Source organism: Nycticebus coucang, chromosome 3 (genome assembly GCF_027406575.1).
Source record: "Nycticebus coucang isolate mNycCou1 chromosome 3, mNycCou1.pri, whole genome shotgun sequence".
NCBI classification, from domain to species: Eukaryota; Metazoa; Chordata; class Mammalia; order Primates; family Lorisidae; genus Nycticebus; species Nycticebus coucang.
This window is the reverse complement of record NC_069782.1, coordinates 132,991,753-133,008,513: the sequence shown is the minus strand read 5'-3', so window position 1 is coordinate 133,008,513 and position 16,761 is coordinate 132,991,753. Positions and strand designations below refer to the sequence as shown.

Below are 16,761 nucleotides of genomic sequence, written 5' to 3'. Positions count from 1 at the left end.
GCTGGGGGAAACTTCAAGTTTAGGTAGCTTAACTCCCTAAGCCCCAGAGAGATACAGCAGCATGGGTGAGGTCCCATGCTTGTCAAGTTGCTTTGGAAAAGAGGTGGTTCAGATAAGGGCAAGTCACTCCAGGCCTGGGACATCTCTGTATCTCTTTGTCAGAAACATGGATTCATTGCTTAGAGGCCTCAAGCCTGTCCTCCACATATTCATTCATGTATTCTCATTCTTCTTCTGGGAGAGATTTAAGGCAGTTATAAATGTGTATAGAATACAACAAGATAAAACAAAAATTAAAATATGCTAGTGGTAAGCAAGTGAGCCTGGACACATGGACAAGGATATTCACTATAGCATTATGCAGAGGAGTGAAGAGTCAGCAACAATCTGGTATCCGAGAGTAGAGAAATGGGTGTGTAAACCATGGCCCACCCAAAGTTGAAAGTCTGTGTCACAGTTAAGAACACCAATATGAAAATACTCACTGACATGGAAAAATGTGATTATGTAGCAAAATGTATTTATCCATTCATTTTCTTTACATGCATGGAAAAATACCTAGAAAGGACATATATGAATGCCATTTTTTCAGGGAGAGAGATCAAGTGACTCTTATTCTCTTTTTAACTCCCCCCTGCTTCTGCAATTTCTAGATTTTTTTTCCCCTCAGTGAACATGATTTGCTTATGTACTATAAAAATGACATCTGTAAAAACAGAATAAGGGTGAAAAAAAATGGGAAAAGGAGAAAATAAGAGGTCTTGTCTCATCTGTGTATTTGAAAATGTATTAATTAAAAATAAATTCTTAGTACAAGTTTCTATTAGTATGGCCCAGTGGCTATATTTCCACTAAGCAGGCAATTATTAAATGTTTGAGAGTGAAAACTCATGAGCCAGCTTTTTTTAAATGTCTATTCAGGGAAGTGAAAGTTCATCACGGTACAGTCTCTTGTCTTGTTTTGAATGGAATTCACCAATGACCTGCCTTCATATGTGGGATCTGAATAGCCTGAGTCTATTGGGTAATAACTGTGCAAGAGACAATCCCAAATTCATGTGTTATAGCTGGATGGTGGGTGAGTGGATGGATGGAAATACACACACACACACACACACACACACACACACACACACACACACACACACACACACATTCTAGCCTAACACCATGCTATAGTTCGGATGTTTGTCTCCTAAGCCTCATGTAAATTTTATCCCCAGTGTTGGAGGTAGGCCTAATGGGAGGTTTGGGTCATGGGGTGGATCCCTCATGCCTGGCCTGGAGCCATTCTCATGGTAGTGAGTTCTCACTCTATTGGTTCCCCCAGGGCTGGTTGTTAGAGACTGGCACGTCCTCCCCTCTCTCTCTTACTTCCTCTCTGGCATGTGATCTCTGCACACCCTGGCTCCCCCTCACCTTCTGCCATGAGTGGAAACAGCCCAAGGGTTAAACCAGATGGCCAATCATCCTCACAGCAGACGTGAACCAGACAAACCTCTTTTCTGTGCAGATTATCCAGCCTCAGGTATTCCTCCGTGGTGACCCAAACCACTTTCCACCACCTCTAAGGAGAACACCTTGGTCCAAATGGCCTTCAGCGGGCTCCTGAGTGGTCTCCCTGCTTCTGCCCTTTGGCCCTTTCAATGCACTGTAGCTAGAGCCATCTTTTCAACACACAAGTCAGATCATCTCTCTTCTCTGCTCAGAAGCCTTCAGGGCCTCTCCTTCCTTCAATCAGAATAAATCTGAGTCTGGCTCATCCTGCCTCTCAGATCTCATTGCCTGTTCCTGTGCCCAGCTCATGCCTTACCAGCCTTTTCAAACTCCTTACACTTTTTATTCTACCTGCCTGAAACATTCTCCCTCTCCAGTGTGGCTTCCCACCTCCAGTGGGTCTCTGCTGAATTGCCTTCTGATTTGGAAGGCCTTCCCCACCCCGTATGAAATAACAACACCTGTCCTGCTCCAGTACCTCCTCCTGCATCATTTTTCATCATAGCATTGAGCTCCCCTTGCATAAGACATGTATGTGTGTATTGTTTGTCTCTTTCCACCAGCATGCCAGTTCCCTGGGGGCAGGGGCTTTGCCTCTTTCCATAGTGCCCAGTGCTCTAACTAGGTGCTCAAAAGACACTTGAAGGGAGGGCGGAATGAATGGACTTAAGATATCATGTACAAGAAAGGCTTCATGCCTCACCCAAAGTCACATGGCTGGGGTGGCAGGGCCAGATGCTGGCTCTGTCCACCTTGCCTCAGCTCCTCGCTCGCCTCAGGAGAGTGAGCTCCAGACACAGGACTCTGGCCTCGTCCATCCTGTATCCTGTGTGTTTTTCCAGTTTACACAGAAATTCAGCCCAGAATAACAGAAGAAAACACAATTGTTCCTCCAGAATCCTGGAAAGTCTTCCCCCCCCAAAACAGCAGTGATCTCAGGGTAGGAAGACAGGAAGTGAAGGAGTCTTCCAGCAGTGGGGGCAACACGATGAATTTCGTTTTGCAATTAAAATAACATCTGGGTCTGTTTCCACAGAGTGGTTCTGAAAGGTGGGTGGTCTGTCTAAAGCCTCAGGTGGGGCCTTCCCTATTCTGGCCCAGGAGGGTTTGAGATGGCTGCTGTCTGAAGGATTCACCTAGCAGATGAAATATGAAAGAACAGAGCCCCCAAAAGCCTCTGGAAGCCCCACCTGCAGCCTGGCCTGAAAGCCTGCTGGACCCTTCCCCAGCCTTGTCTGGGGCAGCCCCAGATGCCCCCCCACCCTCGCTCGGTGCCCCTACTCCTCCTTGAGATTGTTCAGACAACCCCTTTGATGCACAGAGAGCTCTGGCCTCCCTTTCATGCTCCATGTGGTGTGTTAATCGTCTGTGAAATGAGGGATTTTAGGCGTCACTCATCCATGTGAGGGCAGAAGGGCCCTGGAGCAGTGCAGTGGGAAGGGACAATGACAGCCATTCCAGTCTTCTGAATCCTGTCCCTCTGTCTGTCTGGTTTCTCAGATGCAGCTTTTGGATAAGTTTCCCATTGAAGGTGGCCAGAAGGACCCCAAGCAAAGGATCATCCCCTTCCTCCCAGGTAAGCTTGGGTGGCCTCGCCAAGGGGGTTGGGGTCAGCCTGGAAACGGATGTTACCTAGGCCAAGAAGAGGCTGGCTACTAAGCTGGAAGTTCTGGGTGGGATGGACCTAGGAATCTGCATGTTTAAAATTCCCCAAGGGATTGTGAAGCCCCTGATTTTGAAGTCTACTCTTTTCCAAATAGCTTCTCCCACCATTGCAAGACCATTTCTGCTGGCTTATGGCTCATAGCTTTTAAAGAGTTTCTCAAATTCCTAGACTTTGGTTTCTTTTTCACAAAAAGCACAGAGAGATCTACCCTAAGGTGTGCTCCCAAAGATGCGCTAGGTCTTATTTTCAGAGGACGTCTTATCTTTCCTGTAAGTAGGTCTTATTTTTGGAAGATGTCTTATTTTCGGGGAAACGGGGTAGTTCTATGAATGGTTGAAGAGCTACAGACTGAGCTCTCTCCATGGACTCCTATTCCAATTTCAGATAAGCTGAAATTGAGCACATGCCCTGGGTCTGGTCTTCTAGTGGCCACATCACCTCACACAGATGAGGCTGCTTATTCTATTTTGGAACATGTTCAAAACAATTGATTATGGTATGTAACTTAGAGGAAAACTCAGGTATGTCAAAACCTGTCATTACTATGACGTCTTACGTCTGTATGGAGGTTTATAGCTTACGGAGTGCTTTTTTTTTGTCACTGTCTATACATCTTCACACTGAGGCATGTATCTTAATTTCTCCCTGAGGGGCAAAGATACTGAGGTTCAGTAAGGTTATGTAACTGCCCGTAGAAATGATGGAGCTGAGGCGTGAACTCTGGCCTCCTGTTTCACATTTGGGTCTGCCCCGACCATGTGGGCAATGTTTTCTCCAGGTTATCCAGATACTCTGCCTTCCCCAGGACAGCTGTCTTCTCATGGGCTTCTCCAGGCTTAATACTGACTCTGGGTCTTCAGTAGGCCAGTTCAGGACAGCCATCAGGTGGACCTTTGCAAGGGGCAGGGTCTCTAGCTCATTCATGTCTGGCATGCTGCCAACCCACGATTAGTACCTACCCTTGATGACTTGAAACCAATGTAGGAGCACCCCACTCAGAGAGTGGTTCCTCTCTGAAATGTGTTTCTCATGCATCCCTCCCTCTTCAGAAGCATCGAAAGACATGCATGGGTATCACTGCCTGTCCTCAGAGGCTTATGCAATAGTTGATTCTTCCTTTAAGAATTCTTTTAGGCTCGACACCCGTAGCACAGTGGTTATGGCACCAGCCACATGCACCGAGGGTGGTGGGTTTGAACCCAACTCTGCTAAACAACAACAACAACAAAAGCCGGGCATTGTGGCGGGCGCCTGTAGTCCCAGCTACTTGGGAGGCTGAGGCAAGAGAATCGCTTAAGCCCAGGAGTTCAAGGTTGCTGTGAACTGTGATACCACAGCACTCTACAAAGGGGGACATAGTGGGACTCTGTCTCAAAAAAAAAAAAATAAAGAATTATTTTAGCTATAGAAAAGAACTTTTAAATCCCACAGTTTGGGAAAAAATAGAACTAGTCAGTGCAGGTATAGGGAGGAATCTCAGCCCCTGGTTCTTCCATGGAGGCAGAGAATGGCTTCTCCATTCCTGGCCTGGGAGTTAAGATGAGGTGAGTTTCATGCCTTGCTTGGCTTTATACTGAGTCTTGAATGGAATGTCTTATAAGCAGGTTTGTAATGTCCTTAGATCTTGCTCCAATGTAGTCTAGATGTACTCAGAGCCTGGGAGCCCAGCTGTGATGCTGGGAGCACAAATGTCCTACAGGCAACATGAGGCCATGGTGGCCTGATCTTGGAGCCCAAAAGTCACCTTTTTGCTTTAGAAAAATGGGCTTCTTCCTCAGATAGCCTCTAGGGCACCTCATTATTATTTAGTCAGCAGGTGTCTCCCAGGGGCTCAGCCTGTGCCAAGCTGATGAATCATTTATAGCTGGATGGATGGGTGAGTGGATGGATGGAAATACACACACACACACACAAAATGTGTCAATAGACAATCTAGATTTATTTCCTTTGTCTAAGAACTCTCCGGCTTGAGAGAGAGAAGACCTGCTCCATAATCAGAGGACCAGGTAAGGCAGGATGTGACCCTCTTTACTACCGTGCAATCCCAAGGGTGACTGGAGAGGGAGCTCAAAGAGCAGCTACTTCACTGTGAGCTGCAGAAGTCTTCAAAGGCCTCCTGAAAGAGGCAGCCCTGGAGCTGACCCTCAAGGGAGGGTAGGTGAAAGGCAAGGCCATGTACTGCCGTGACCACCACCTCATGCCTTGGGAATCAGACTGCATGGGTTCCCCCCAGAAACTCTGGCTCTGTGGTTACCAGTTGTATTAACTTCTCTGTGCTTCAGTTTCCTCATCTGGAAAATGGGGGTGATAACAGTATCTCCTCCATGAGGCTGTTGCCAGGACAAAATTAATTAATGCATTTCAGGTATTTAAAATTATGGCCCACCCTGGTAGGGGCAAAATAAATGTTAGCCTTTATTATTGCCAATTTTTCACAGGTGCCTAGCATTTCACACCACACTTTCATATATATAATCTTTTTCTTTTTTATTCTCAAGACAGAGTCTTAAGCTGTGGCCCTGGGTAGAGTACCATGGCGTCATAGCTCATAGCAACCCCAAACTCTTGGATTTAAGCGATTCTCTTGCCTCAGCCTCCAAAGTAGCTGGGACTACCGGTGCCCACCACAATACGCAGCTACTTTTTTGTTGCAGTTGTCATTGTTGTTTAGCAGGGCTGGGCCGGGTGCGAACCTGCCAGCCTCAATGTATGTGGCCAGCGCCCTATCTACAGAGCTACAGGTGCTGCCCACACATAATCTTTTTTTTTTTTTTGAGACAGAGTCTCACTATGTCACCTTTGATAGAGTGCCGTGCTGTGGAGTCACAGCTCATAGCAACCTCAAACTCTTGGGCTTAAGCAATTCTGCCTCAGCCTCCCAAGTAACTGGGACTACAGGTGCCCTCCACAAACCTGGCTATTTTTTTGTTCTAGTTGTTGTTGTTGTTTGGCAGGCCCAGGCTGGGTTTGAACCCACCAGCCCTGTTGGATGTGGCGCCCTATCTTCTGAGCTACAGGCACCCAAGCCCACATACATAATCTTATTCGATCCCCTCAGGGAGGTTATTGTCCTCATTTTGCTGACTGGGGAGTTTAGACCAAGGGATGCTAATACTTGCACAAGGCCATGCAGCCAGAAGTGTGGACACCTGAACTCTTAATCCTGACTTCTGGACCAGGACTCCCTTCCACAGCAGCTGCCCCTGGAAACTGAAATGCGGCACCTGCTGTGGGATGGAGGACCTCTCTGGACTTCAGTTTCCTCTGATAGGATGGAGGTGAGGATTAAAAGAATTCCTGTAAAGCACTGTGCACAGCGCATGTCTTATAGTAAATGCTCAATAAATGGCAGCTGTTAGTACAGTCACCTGCCCCCACACCACGTGGGACAAGTCAAACTTGGGGTTACTTTCCAGCTGCCATGCAGATGTGACCCAGGCATAGCGGGTGATACTGGTGAGAGGAATGAGGTCACGTTGCCCCACCCCACAGCCCACCCTAAAGGAAACATCTTCTGTTCCTTGGCTCTGCTTTTTTCTCCCCTCCCTTTAGTGGAGTTCCCTCTTGGACTCTGCTCTTTTGCTCACTCACTCGCTTGGATTTGAGAATAGTCATGGGTGGCCATTTGGGGCTCCTAAGCCCTGTGTGTTCTATGCTCTCCTCCTGCTCACCAGAAACTACTGTAACCCCCCTGCACTCTCCTCTCTCCTTAGCTTGGATATGAAGGGAAAAGGTTTGAGAAAAATGATCCAATATGGTCAGAACCCTGCTGGGGCCAGATTTATAGATATGAGGAGTCCCCAGCTTCCCCTTCACTCCTTCCTCCCCTGAAGGAGAGGGTATCAGAGAAGGACAGTGATGCACATCACCTATCTTAAGTCAGCCTCTCAGGGAGTGTCTGTAAGCTGAGCCAACCAGGTGATAGAGTGGGAAACCAGTGTACTTGTGGACCCAGGGGGCTGACATTTGCATATCAATCAAATCCTGTATAAAAGTTGGTAGGGAAACTGCCCTTAAGAGACCCCCCAATTGTTTTCATCAGGGCTAGAACCTGCTTTTTGGACCCTGGGGGTGAAGAAGATGCACTGTGCCGGACCCACCAGTCTTGGTGAGGCCTGGGAGCGCCTAAGAGGGGCAAAGAGAAGTTATGGACCCCTTGTGGGACTGGGAGGAGGGAATGCAACATGTGTAGGAGCAGGAAGGGGAAGTTACTCCAGGGCTGGACACTTGGGGGTGGCAGTGGGCAGTGGAGGGACTCCCTCTGGGACTGCACCTCTAACCCCACATTATGTGAGAGTGAGGGAGACCACACCCGTCTCTTTTGCTGACCTTTGTGGCCTCCCCGGGAGATAAGGCCCTTATCCACGTCTTTCACGTCCCTGTCGTGGGGCTGGACACACAGTGTGCGCTTTGTTGAGACTGGTTGGTTATTCTCCTGTATAGACAGATGTCTTTTATTGAGTATGTGCCTTGCTGTGCACTGGCCACTCTGCCTTCCCTCCAGTCTCACTGCATGTGGCATTAACCCATTTTAGAGAGAAGTCAGGTCACTTTCCACTATCACTTCCTATCTTGTGCTGTGTCTTTCCTTGGGTGGGGAGAAATTGCTGCAGCCAGGCTGGGCTAGACGCTGCCTTTTCCTCCCCTTTCTTGCCTTCCACACCTCCCAGGTTAGGGACCTGAGAGGTTCTGCTTGAAACCACCCACCTAGAAGCCCACCCCTCTCTCCAGCTGTCCCTGCGGTCTCATTCTGCAGGAGCGCCATTTGGGGTGGACAGGTGGCCTGAATCTCATGGGCGCTCAGGTGACCTTTAGGAGCACTCTCATTCAATTAAGTGACTGAGTTAACTAGAGTATTAATTAATTGGGGGGGCACTGAAACCACTTAGCTTATTGTTATTTTAATGATTACAAATAAGACAGCCCCAAAGCTTGCAGAAAGCACTGTCTTCCTTTAATTATAACTCTAACAAGATTGGCTATTTGGTTTTCTAAGTCAGCATTTTTAAAAACTTTTTATTTTGAAATAATTATAGACTCACAAGTGGTTGTAAAACTAGTAGGCACTCTACGTTCCTACCCTGTAATTCCACTACCATACTGTTGGGTAGATGGCATTATTCCCATTTTAAGGAGAGGTCAAATCACTTTCCACCATTAAGTACTTCCCTTGCAATGGTAACATCTTATGTAACTACAGTATGTTATCAAAACCAGGAAACTGTTGCGGACACAACTCAATTAACTAGACCACAGACCTGAGTCATTGATTTTTATTTTATGGAGGTAGAGAGTGCTAATAAACAAGCAGGCCAGCTGGTCTTTAGGACGGAGGCAGTGCTTTGGTAATAGTCCATGGAAACTCTGCTCCCAGGCCTGACCTCTTGGCATTTCTACCTCCAACAAAAAGGCACTGGGGAAACTTGTTTTCCAATGAAGGCATATTTCTGAAGCCTTCTGTGCAAATTCAGCTCTTTGGGACAAATCACATCATCTTTTAGGTGTCCTAAGTGGTATTCTGTTTAAAAGAGGAGGCATATTATAAATCCTGTCGCAAAGCAAAGAACTTTTTTTGAAAAAAGGGAATTATTTTCCTGATTTACATATATTTTCATAATTTGGGCCTTCTGAGTTTGCTGGAAATGGAGCAGAGCTGGAATTTGGATATTGGTCCCAATAGGAACAACCTTGTTAAAAACTAAGATTTGCCCTGTTTGCGAGCCATTTAAGTTAGCTTACCACTGTTTCATGGATGCTGATAGAAAACACAAAACTTCTTTAATAAAGAGATAGGCCCTTATTACAGCTTTGTAACTAGCATGAGCATCAGCATGTTTCTGCCAGCTCCTGTTCCTGTTCCATAGGAATGACAAGGTAGGTTCAGATGAACATCTGTGCGTGTAGTGAGTTACATTACAGGAGAGGAACCCAGACCTTAGGGAGCCCACATCTTTTATAATGGGTAGTAAGCCATCCTGCCCCTCCACTTTGAAGGGAGACATTGTTAGTAGTCCAAGGCTACATGCAAACCTGCTGTGTGCTATGAGCAAGGCACTATCTCTGTCTTCTAAGGCTGTTTGCTGTGTAAACACCTTTGAAAAGATAACACAAGGCAGTCAGTGCCATGTTTATAAGACAGACCCAGGGTGAATTGTTTCACATGTATATTGTGCTTTCTGGGGTCTCCTGCTTTGGGGAGAGGTGCATAGAAATAAAGTTCTCTAGGACATTGGACTGAGCATAGTAGAGTCAGCAGCCTCTTGGGCAGCCTACTGTTTACATGGAACTCTCTGCCTTGTTTGAAGAGACTATTGTGGAAAATCCATCTCCTGTTGTCCATCCTGGGATTGGAGTAGATTTCCTGTGTATCCTGAGTTTGCTGGCCTGAGGAAGCTCCCTGGGAGGAAATGATCATTATGGAGTGAAGTAGAGTGTGTAGCTGCTGATGTAAAAAGCAAACAACTGCGACCAGGGACTGAGGGACTTCAGAAGCCATGCAGCGGAGCAGAAAGAGCTGAACTCACTCTGCAGAGGCTGTGCGTACTCTCAAGCCACCTGTGTCTCTGTGCTGGTTGGCCCTGGGCCTCTGGGCTTCCAGAAAGCCCCTTTGTTCTAATAAGCTGAGTCAGTCCCCCCATAGCGATACATACTCCCCAGCCGCTGAGTCATGGAGAAGAGAGGTTGCTTAGGGAGGAAAGTAAACCTATACCCATAATCAAGGGAGGTGCTGCCAGCTCACAGACAGCCTCATGACCTTACAAGCTTAGAGAGGTGTATTTTTAGACAGCAGGCATGCTTGGTTCTTTTGTACCAGCTTACCAGTTTACATACCAGCTCCTTAATGAAGAGGCAGTGTGGAGCCACCGTGTGCAGAATGCCCGGTGAATTGCAAGCATGTTCTCTGTCTGGAGCCTTCCTCTCCCGGCCCCCAGACCCCTGTGCGGCAGGCAGATCCGGTGTTTGTTCCAGCAAAGAAGGAAGCAGGGGGAAGGGATGTCTTTAGCTAGAGCTGGTCCATGGTGCTGGGGAGAGCTGGCCCCTTTCCTGGGCTGTAGGTGTTTCTGTGTATCTCAGGCGCCAGCCTACAAAAGCCCTTCCCAAAGGGCCTTGGGAGCTACGAGGGAGGCAGCGGCTCAGAGACCCTGGCAGGGACTGCAGCCCCCAAGGGAGGTGCTGAGAGGTTTCTGGGCCCTGCTAGTGACCTGGGATGGCAGGAAAAGACAAAGCTACATGATGAAGAAGGAAAAATAGGGTCTGTGGGTAATGCTGGGGTTTTAAAAATGTTCAGAAGATTACAGGCCAGAGAGGCAATGTGTGCTATCTTAAAAGTGGCTTTCCTCCAGTCTCCTCTGGAAGTGCGAAGTCTCCTCTTCCTGTAATTACTCCTCCCCACCCCACCCCCCAAATTATCCTCCCACTCAGTAATCTGGGGTGGATGGTTCTCAGGGTCTGCTGTCAGCAGCCAGCTCTGAATGTGGTATAGAAGAGTTGTGCACATTCATTTCTGCCACAGGTATTTATTGAGCACCTACTGTGTGCCAGGCCAAGCCATAAGCAGCAATGATATGGCTGAGGACAAGGTAGGTCTGCTTGCTGTCCCCAGGAAGTTGACCTTCCAGTGGGGAAGTCAGAAGGCAGACAGATGTATGGGTTATTTCCAGTAGTGATGGGCCCAGAAAGGATAGCCAGGTCATGTGGCTCAGGACATCTGAGATTGGTGGTCAAGAAGGGCCTCTTTGGAGAGGTGACACTAGAACTGAGCCAGGCACAGGAAGACTGGGGCCCAGGGGTGCCATGCCAAGGGGACAGCAGTAACCTGAGTGGGACCAAAGGTGTGTGTTTGAAAAACAGCAAGAAGCATTTGGAGCTAGTAGGGAGGGCTGTCACCAGGAGGGAGCTGGGTAGATAGGAGTCATGTGACCTAGAGACTCCTGACCGGGTCCCCTGTGGCAAAGCCACTCATGAACAAGAGGGAACAGACTCCACACACGTGTGTAGGAGCTGTGCAATCTGGCCCGGCCACATAGCCTCCAGGTCTATTGCCTCATCTGTCAAATGGGTCCATAATAATTTGAGCCAATACTACAAGCAGTTAATGTGTAGAGGGCGCTGCCTAGGCTGGGATGGGAGAGGGCTGGTGCCACAAGCCTGCCTCTGCTTGCAGTAGCTTTGCCACAGGACACAGCCATGGGGTTTCATATGCTCTGCGCCCTGTCCACCTGCCCCCTCTGTGCTGAGTCAGCTCTTCTCTCTCAGGCCAGGTTCCGCACTTCTTGGTACTCTTTCATGGCCTGTGACAACTCTTGAAGCAGTGAAGAGCTTGTTCCTGAAGAGTGATGACCTAGATGTCTGCTCTGGCCTAGAAGGTGGGGAGGGGCTCAGCTACCCTGGCCCCATCATCTGGTCACGTGGCAGGGTCACCAGCTTCACAGGCTGTCAGCTCCAGAACACCAGATCTTACTGGCCACGTGATCAGATTCCTGGTTTGAAAGGCTTCCTCAGGCTGGTGCTTGTCACATAGAATGGGAGGCAAGTGAGGAGGTGGGAAGACCAGCTGGGCCTGGACAAAGCAAGTGACAGGCCATTGTGGCTCAGCCCTACCTGGGCACCAGGTGGAGGAAAGTGGATGGGTCTGAGATGTGTTTTAGAGGGACAGTCAGGAGTCCATGCTGATGAACTGGAAGAGGGGTGAGGGTCAAGGATGTTCTGTCCAGGCAGCATGAACTGAGGCAGCAGAAACAGCATTTCGTGGCACCACGGCCCCAACTCCTGCCCTGTGGCCTTCACCCACTGGAGGTGAAGGGGAATAACTTCCTCCCTCCTCCCTGAGGTAGGCGAGGTTTTAGAGCATATGAAAGATGCTTTGTGGGTAGCCTCCCTCCCTGGAGCCTGCAGGCACTGGGCACTCTGGCTTCTGGATCTAGGTTTTGGGAGGTGGTGGCAATGGGAGGTAGTGGTGGACGGGGCCACTGAGGTGCTTTGAGAGCAAGGGGCCCTGGAGGTAAACCTCCACAGTGTCTCTGGCCTGACGCGCCCCACTGCTCTCCAAAGTCACCCTGACTGACCTAGCCCCAGGGATGGAGCCCTAAGCCAGAGCCCCTCCTGGACAAGGACTGAGCTGGGCCCTGGAGTCACCTCCATGAACTGATACCTCATTCATCCCGGGGCCTCCACAGCACAGTCATTTTAGGCAATGCCTCCTCCCCTATCCCCCACATTTCCACAGAAGAGGCCCCAGGATGCCAGACCGCCAGCCTCCAGACCACAGTCAGCCTGAGGGGCCTGGCATGGCCTGAAGATGGAGTCTGTTCACCTGAATATACCCTCAGGAGGCAGGGGAGGAAGTGAAGGTGGAGGGTGAGGGTGGCTGGCTGCCCTAGTCTGTCTCCACCCATCGTGGCCCAGGACACCCCACAGGATGCAGCTGCCAAGCTAAGACCATTTGAGGAAAGAGGGCTGCATTTTTGTCCTCCCAAGCCAGAGCACAAGGGGCCAGATTGCACATCTGTAAGTACGCATTTGGGCAGGTCTCAGGAAGAACTTCCAGAGTTGCATTGCATAGGACACTGTGAGATGCCTCAGCTCTGTGAGCCCCAGAATATGGGGATCTGAGCACTGTCTGGGCTTTCAACTTGTCTGACTCAAAACTCTGCTTTCTCTGTGACTGAGACAGGTAACTATTATACATGTATTTGGACACCGGAAGACTCAGAGCCAGACAAACTTGAGGTTCAAATCCCAGCTCAGGCTCTTAACAGCCATGTGACTCAGTGTGTCTGCACCTCCACCGCAGTCCTCATCTGTGAGACACCTCCTGGGGCTGTTGAAAACACCACATGAAGTGTCATCTATACAGCACACAGCGACCACTCAGCACACAGTGGTGATTTGCTCCTTATTAGTATTAGGTTCCATGCAAAATGGTGAGCTACCTCTCTGGAATAGTTAGAGTACAGCCTCCCAGAATCCTTTCTAGGAGTGAGGTCCCCTCCCAGGAGCATGGTCACATAGTCTTGTGCATTTTCAGGTTTGCTGCTGAGAATGTGGCTCACTGATCAGCAGCTTGGATGTGATCTGGGAGCTTGTTGGAAATGCAGAGACTTGGCCTCACCCTAGACCTAGTAAGTCATGGTCTGCAATAGTACAGATGTCATACACAGGTGACTTGTATACAGAGTAAAGTTGGAGGAGCCAGGTTTTAAGGTCCATCAAAGCCCTTCGATAGGATGCCTGCTCTGTCTTTAGGACTTTCTGGGTGCTTGGTTATGTTCAGTCCATTCATGTAACATAAACCACAGAACTTATGATGACAAATCCATTGCTAACACAAAGTGGAAGTGCACATGGAGACCAGGCTTCACATAAGTAACTTGGTGAGGGTTGGTTCTTTAGCCTCACATCCTTATACCTACCTGAGCTTGCCACCTGTTCCTGGTATCCCATAGGAGAAGACCACAGTAACAGCACAGCCCTCTTCCCCATCATTGGCTTAACCTGGCCACACACCTCTCAGACACAAGACACAACATTCTCTCTCGCCCACCCCCAAGATGGGGTGAAGGTTTGAGCCAAGGAGATGTCTCTCTGATTGGAGATGGAAGAGACTGGTATGTGAACTCTCTGTGGTTTTGATAATAACAGGACACGAGAATGTCCGAAAGCTATGTCTCCAGTTATGTTACATTGTTAGGAGGGAAAACATGCTGTCATAAGGAGTCTCTGGCAAAAAAATTCAAGTCAAAAAATAATGTAAGATTTTACAGGAGCACATTTTGCTCTTGTATATAAAATAATTATTGCAGACCTAAAATGAGGGAGTCAAGGGAAGAGGGCTGAGATAAGCCAGTGACTGGTAATTTGATAGCCAAGTAACTCTTCTGTGATTGGCAATGTTGTTTTTTACTCTCAGCCTCTTGTTTCTAATCTGAAAGATGAATTTACCAGTTTAATAGTTGGTAGTTGGTCAGGATGGCTTAAATAAGACTCATGGGGTTGGCAGAGCTGTTCTCACTTAACAGAAAGACCTGCTCCCAAAAGAGAGAAAGTAGAACAGCCACTGTGTCCAGGGGCCCAGAGATAACTTTTTTGATGAGTTGGCTGTAGGGGAAAAGTTGCAAACAACTTTCTGAGTATGTGTGAGTCCTGAAATTTTTAACATTAGACTATTGTAAATGAGAGAAAATTTCTACTAACGAGTATAGATACTATTTATTAAGTGTATACTTTTGCCAGGTATTGTGCACAGGGCTTCATGTGCTTCTATTACCTCTTTTAATGACAACAACCTTCCTTGCCCAAGCCCATTTAGTTAGTAACAGGCAGAACTGAGGGGTGGTGCCCGTAGCTCAGTGGGTAGGGTGCCAGCCACATACACTAAGGCTGGTGGGTTTGAACCTGGCAGGGGCCAACTAAAACAACAGTGACAACTGCAACAAAAAAAATAGCCGGGCACTGTGGTGGGTCCCTGGAGTCCCAGCTACTTGGGAGGCTGAGGCAAGAGAATTGCTTAATACCAAGAGTTGGAGGTTGCTATGAGTTATAATGCCACAGTTCTCTACCCAGGGCAACAGCTTGAGACTGTCTCAAAAAAGAAAGAAAGAAAGAAAAGAAAAGAAAGGGGCAGAACTGAGGATTCAAACCCAGGTCTCTCCACTTCAAAGTTCAAGTTCTTGACTACTATTCTTTATGTCCTTGAAGTGGTTGCCAAATAGAATAGGATTGACCAAAGATGTACACCTGGAGATTAACAGTTCAGGTTGGGTGTAAAATATTGAGTAAATTGCCTATATAAGGGTGTTTGTATTTCTTTAAACCTTATTTCAAGTTCTGTATCATTTTTAAAAAATACATGATTTAAAGGTTGATCATTGTTGTCCTTTTACTATAGTGTCACATTCCTACGTTGAAGGTCCAGATGACATTATTTGCTGTGCTTTTGCTCAACCTACCCAATGTAGCCTGTCACCTAGTGGCAGATGCTAGAATTGCAGGCATAGTTCCCAGAAGGAAATATTACTGCATTCTGGAAAGCCAGCTTTGGAAACCCAAACCCATAAAGTAACTATCTGGTGATAATCATTTGACACTATTTCCTAAACCACAATTCAACAGGGGACTGAAAATTTGAAAGAAAGAAGTCTCACTTTACTTTTACCTTTCTATATGGTGCTAAAATCAGGAAGTTTTCATTGAGGGCACCAAATAGAACTTTAGAGAACCATTGAGTACACCAAATGTCACATGGGCTTACTTGTTCCTTCCTAAAACTTGATGAGGGAGGAATTCTACAAGTGGGGTCTACATTACTCTTCCTAGTTTCTTTTGCTGAGCCTTCTAACACTTCCCCCAACCCTGGGATTGTCACCTATACATTGTTATAGATTTCCATTTATTCACTCAGATTCCTCCATAAGAAGAACAAGTCATACCCTTCTCTGAGCCTGAGTTTCCCCATCTGGGAAATACAAAGAATGGACTTGATACTGCCTAGGTTTTCTCTTAGTCTCAACATTTTATGATCTAATAGCTATTGAGCCCAAAGAAATAAATGCCTGATGATGGAATGTCATGCAAAAGGGAAAACATTTTAGAAGAACAGGGGTCTTCTAGGCCTGCCTCAAATCCCACTGTACTGGCAGAATGCGGCTGCCTCTGTATAAGGCCGGCCTTGTGCCCTTGCCTACCCCCTTGTCCCCACCTCCCATTTTCTTTGAAAGGCGTAGAAAGCCCCCTTGTCTTGAATGTTTCTCTGCAAAGGGCTCCTGCTGAAATACTGCACACACAACCAAGACTTTGACCTTCACCTTTGCCCCTCACTTAGTTGGTGAAAAAGAGTTCTTATCTTCCCCTCTTTAGGTCTGGGGAGGTGGAGACTCAGTGAGGGTTAGCAGGAATTCAATGAAAATATAAATAGAAATATGGTCTATAAATAACTGTGCCCCAGAATATTGGGAAGCATGAATACCGCCTGGGCAGCAGACAGTCACGTATCACAAAGGCCTGCCAGTGAGTGTGGGTTATTCTGACAGTGGTGTCTCTAGGGATGCTTCTGACTTGCTGGTGGTGCCTAGAGCAACCCTCTGTCTTTCTGGCTTCTAGAAACACCCTCCTTGTTGTCTCTTGCTAACCCTTTCTTTAAGGCCACCTAGAATCAGACCTGGCTTTTAGTCCCAGGCAGTGTGTGTCTTGGGGAAGTTGAGAAGATGTCTTTGAACTTCAGTTTCTTCATCAGTGATCAGGAGGATTTTAAAAGCTGGGATATTTGAAGAGCAAGAACCATGTCTTACTTTATCTTGGTGATGAGGGTGACGTCTAGAGCCAGATTGCCTGGGTTCAGATCTCCATACTACCCCTTACTAGCTGTTTGGCCTTGGGAAAATGACTTAACCTCTCTGTATTCCAATTTCTTTGACAAATGGGAAGACTAAGGGGGATTTACATTTGGGGCTATTGTGAAAAATAAATTAGTTAAATTTATAGTTTAGTTATATAACTAACTATAGTTAGTTATAGTTATTAACTAACTATAAATAGTTAATATTTATAAAGTGCTTAAAACAGTGGCTGGCATATAGTATATACAAAGAAAAGTTTATCAA

The 16,761-nt window shown here is 47.4% G+C and overlaps 1 protein-coding gene across 7 annotated transcripts in view; it reads left to right on the top strand.

Annotated features, from left to right (window-relative positions):
• Positions 1-16,761, top strand: part of SH3PXD2A (SH3 and PX domains 2A) — a 241,257-nt gene that overhangs the window by 80,781 nt on the left and 143,715 nt on the right. For all 7 annotated transcript variants that reach the window (XM_053583135.1, XM_053583133.1, XM_053583131.1 and 4 more), the window contains exon 3: positions 2,998-3,073. In XM_053583135.1, the coding sequence (XP_053439110.1) occupies positions 2,998-3,073 (76 nt within the window). The remainder of the gene's footprint in view (positions 1-2,997; positions 3,074-16,761) is intronic.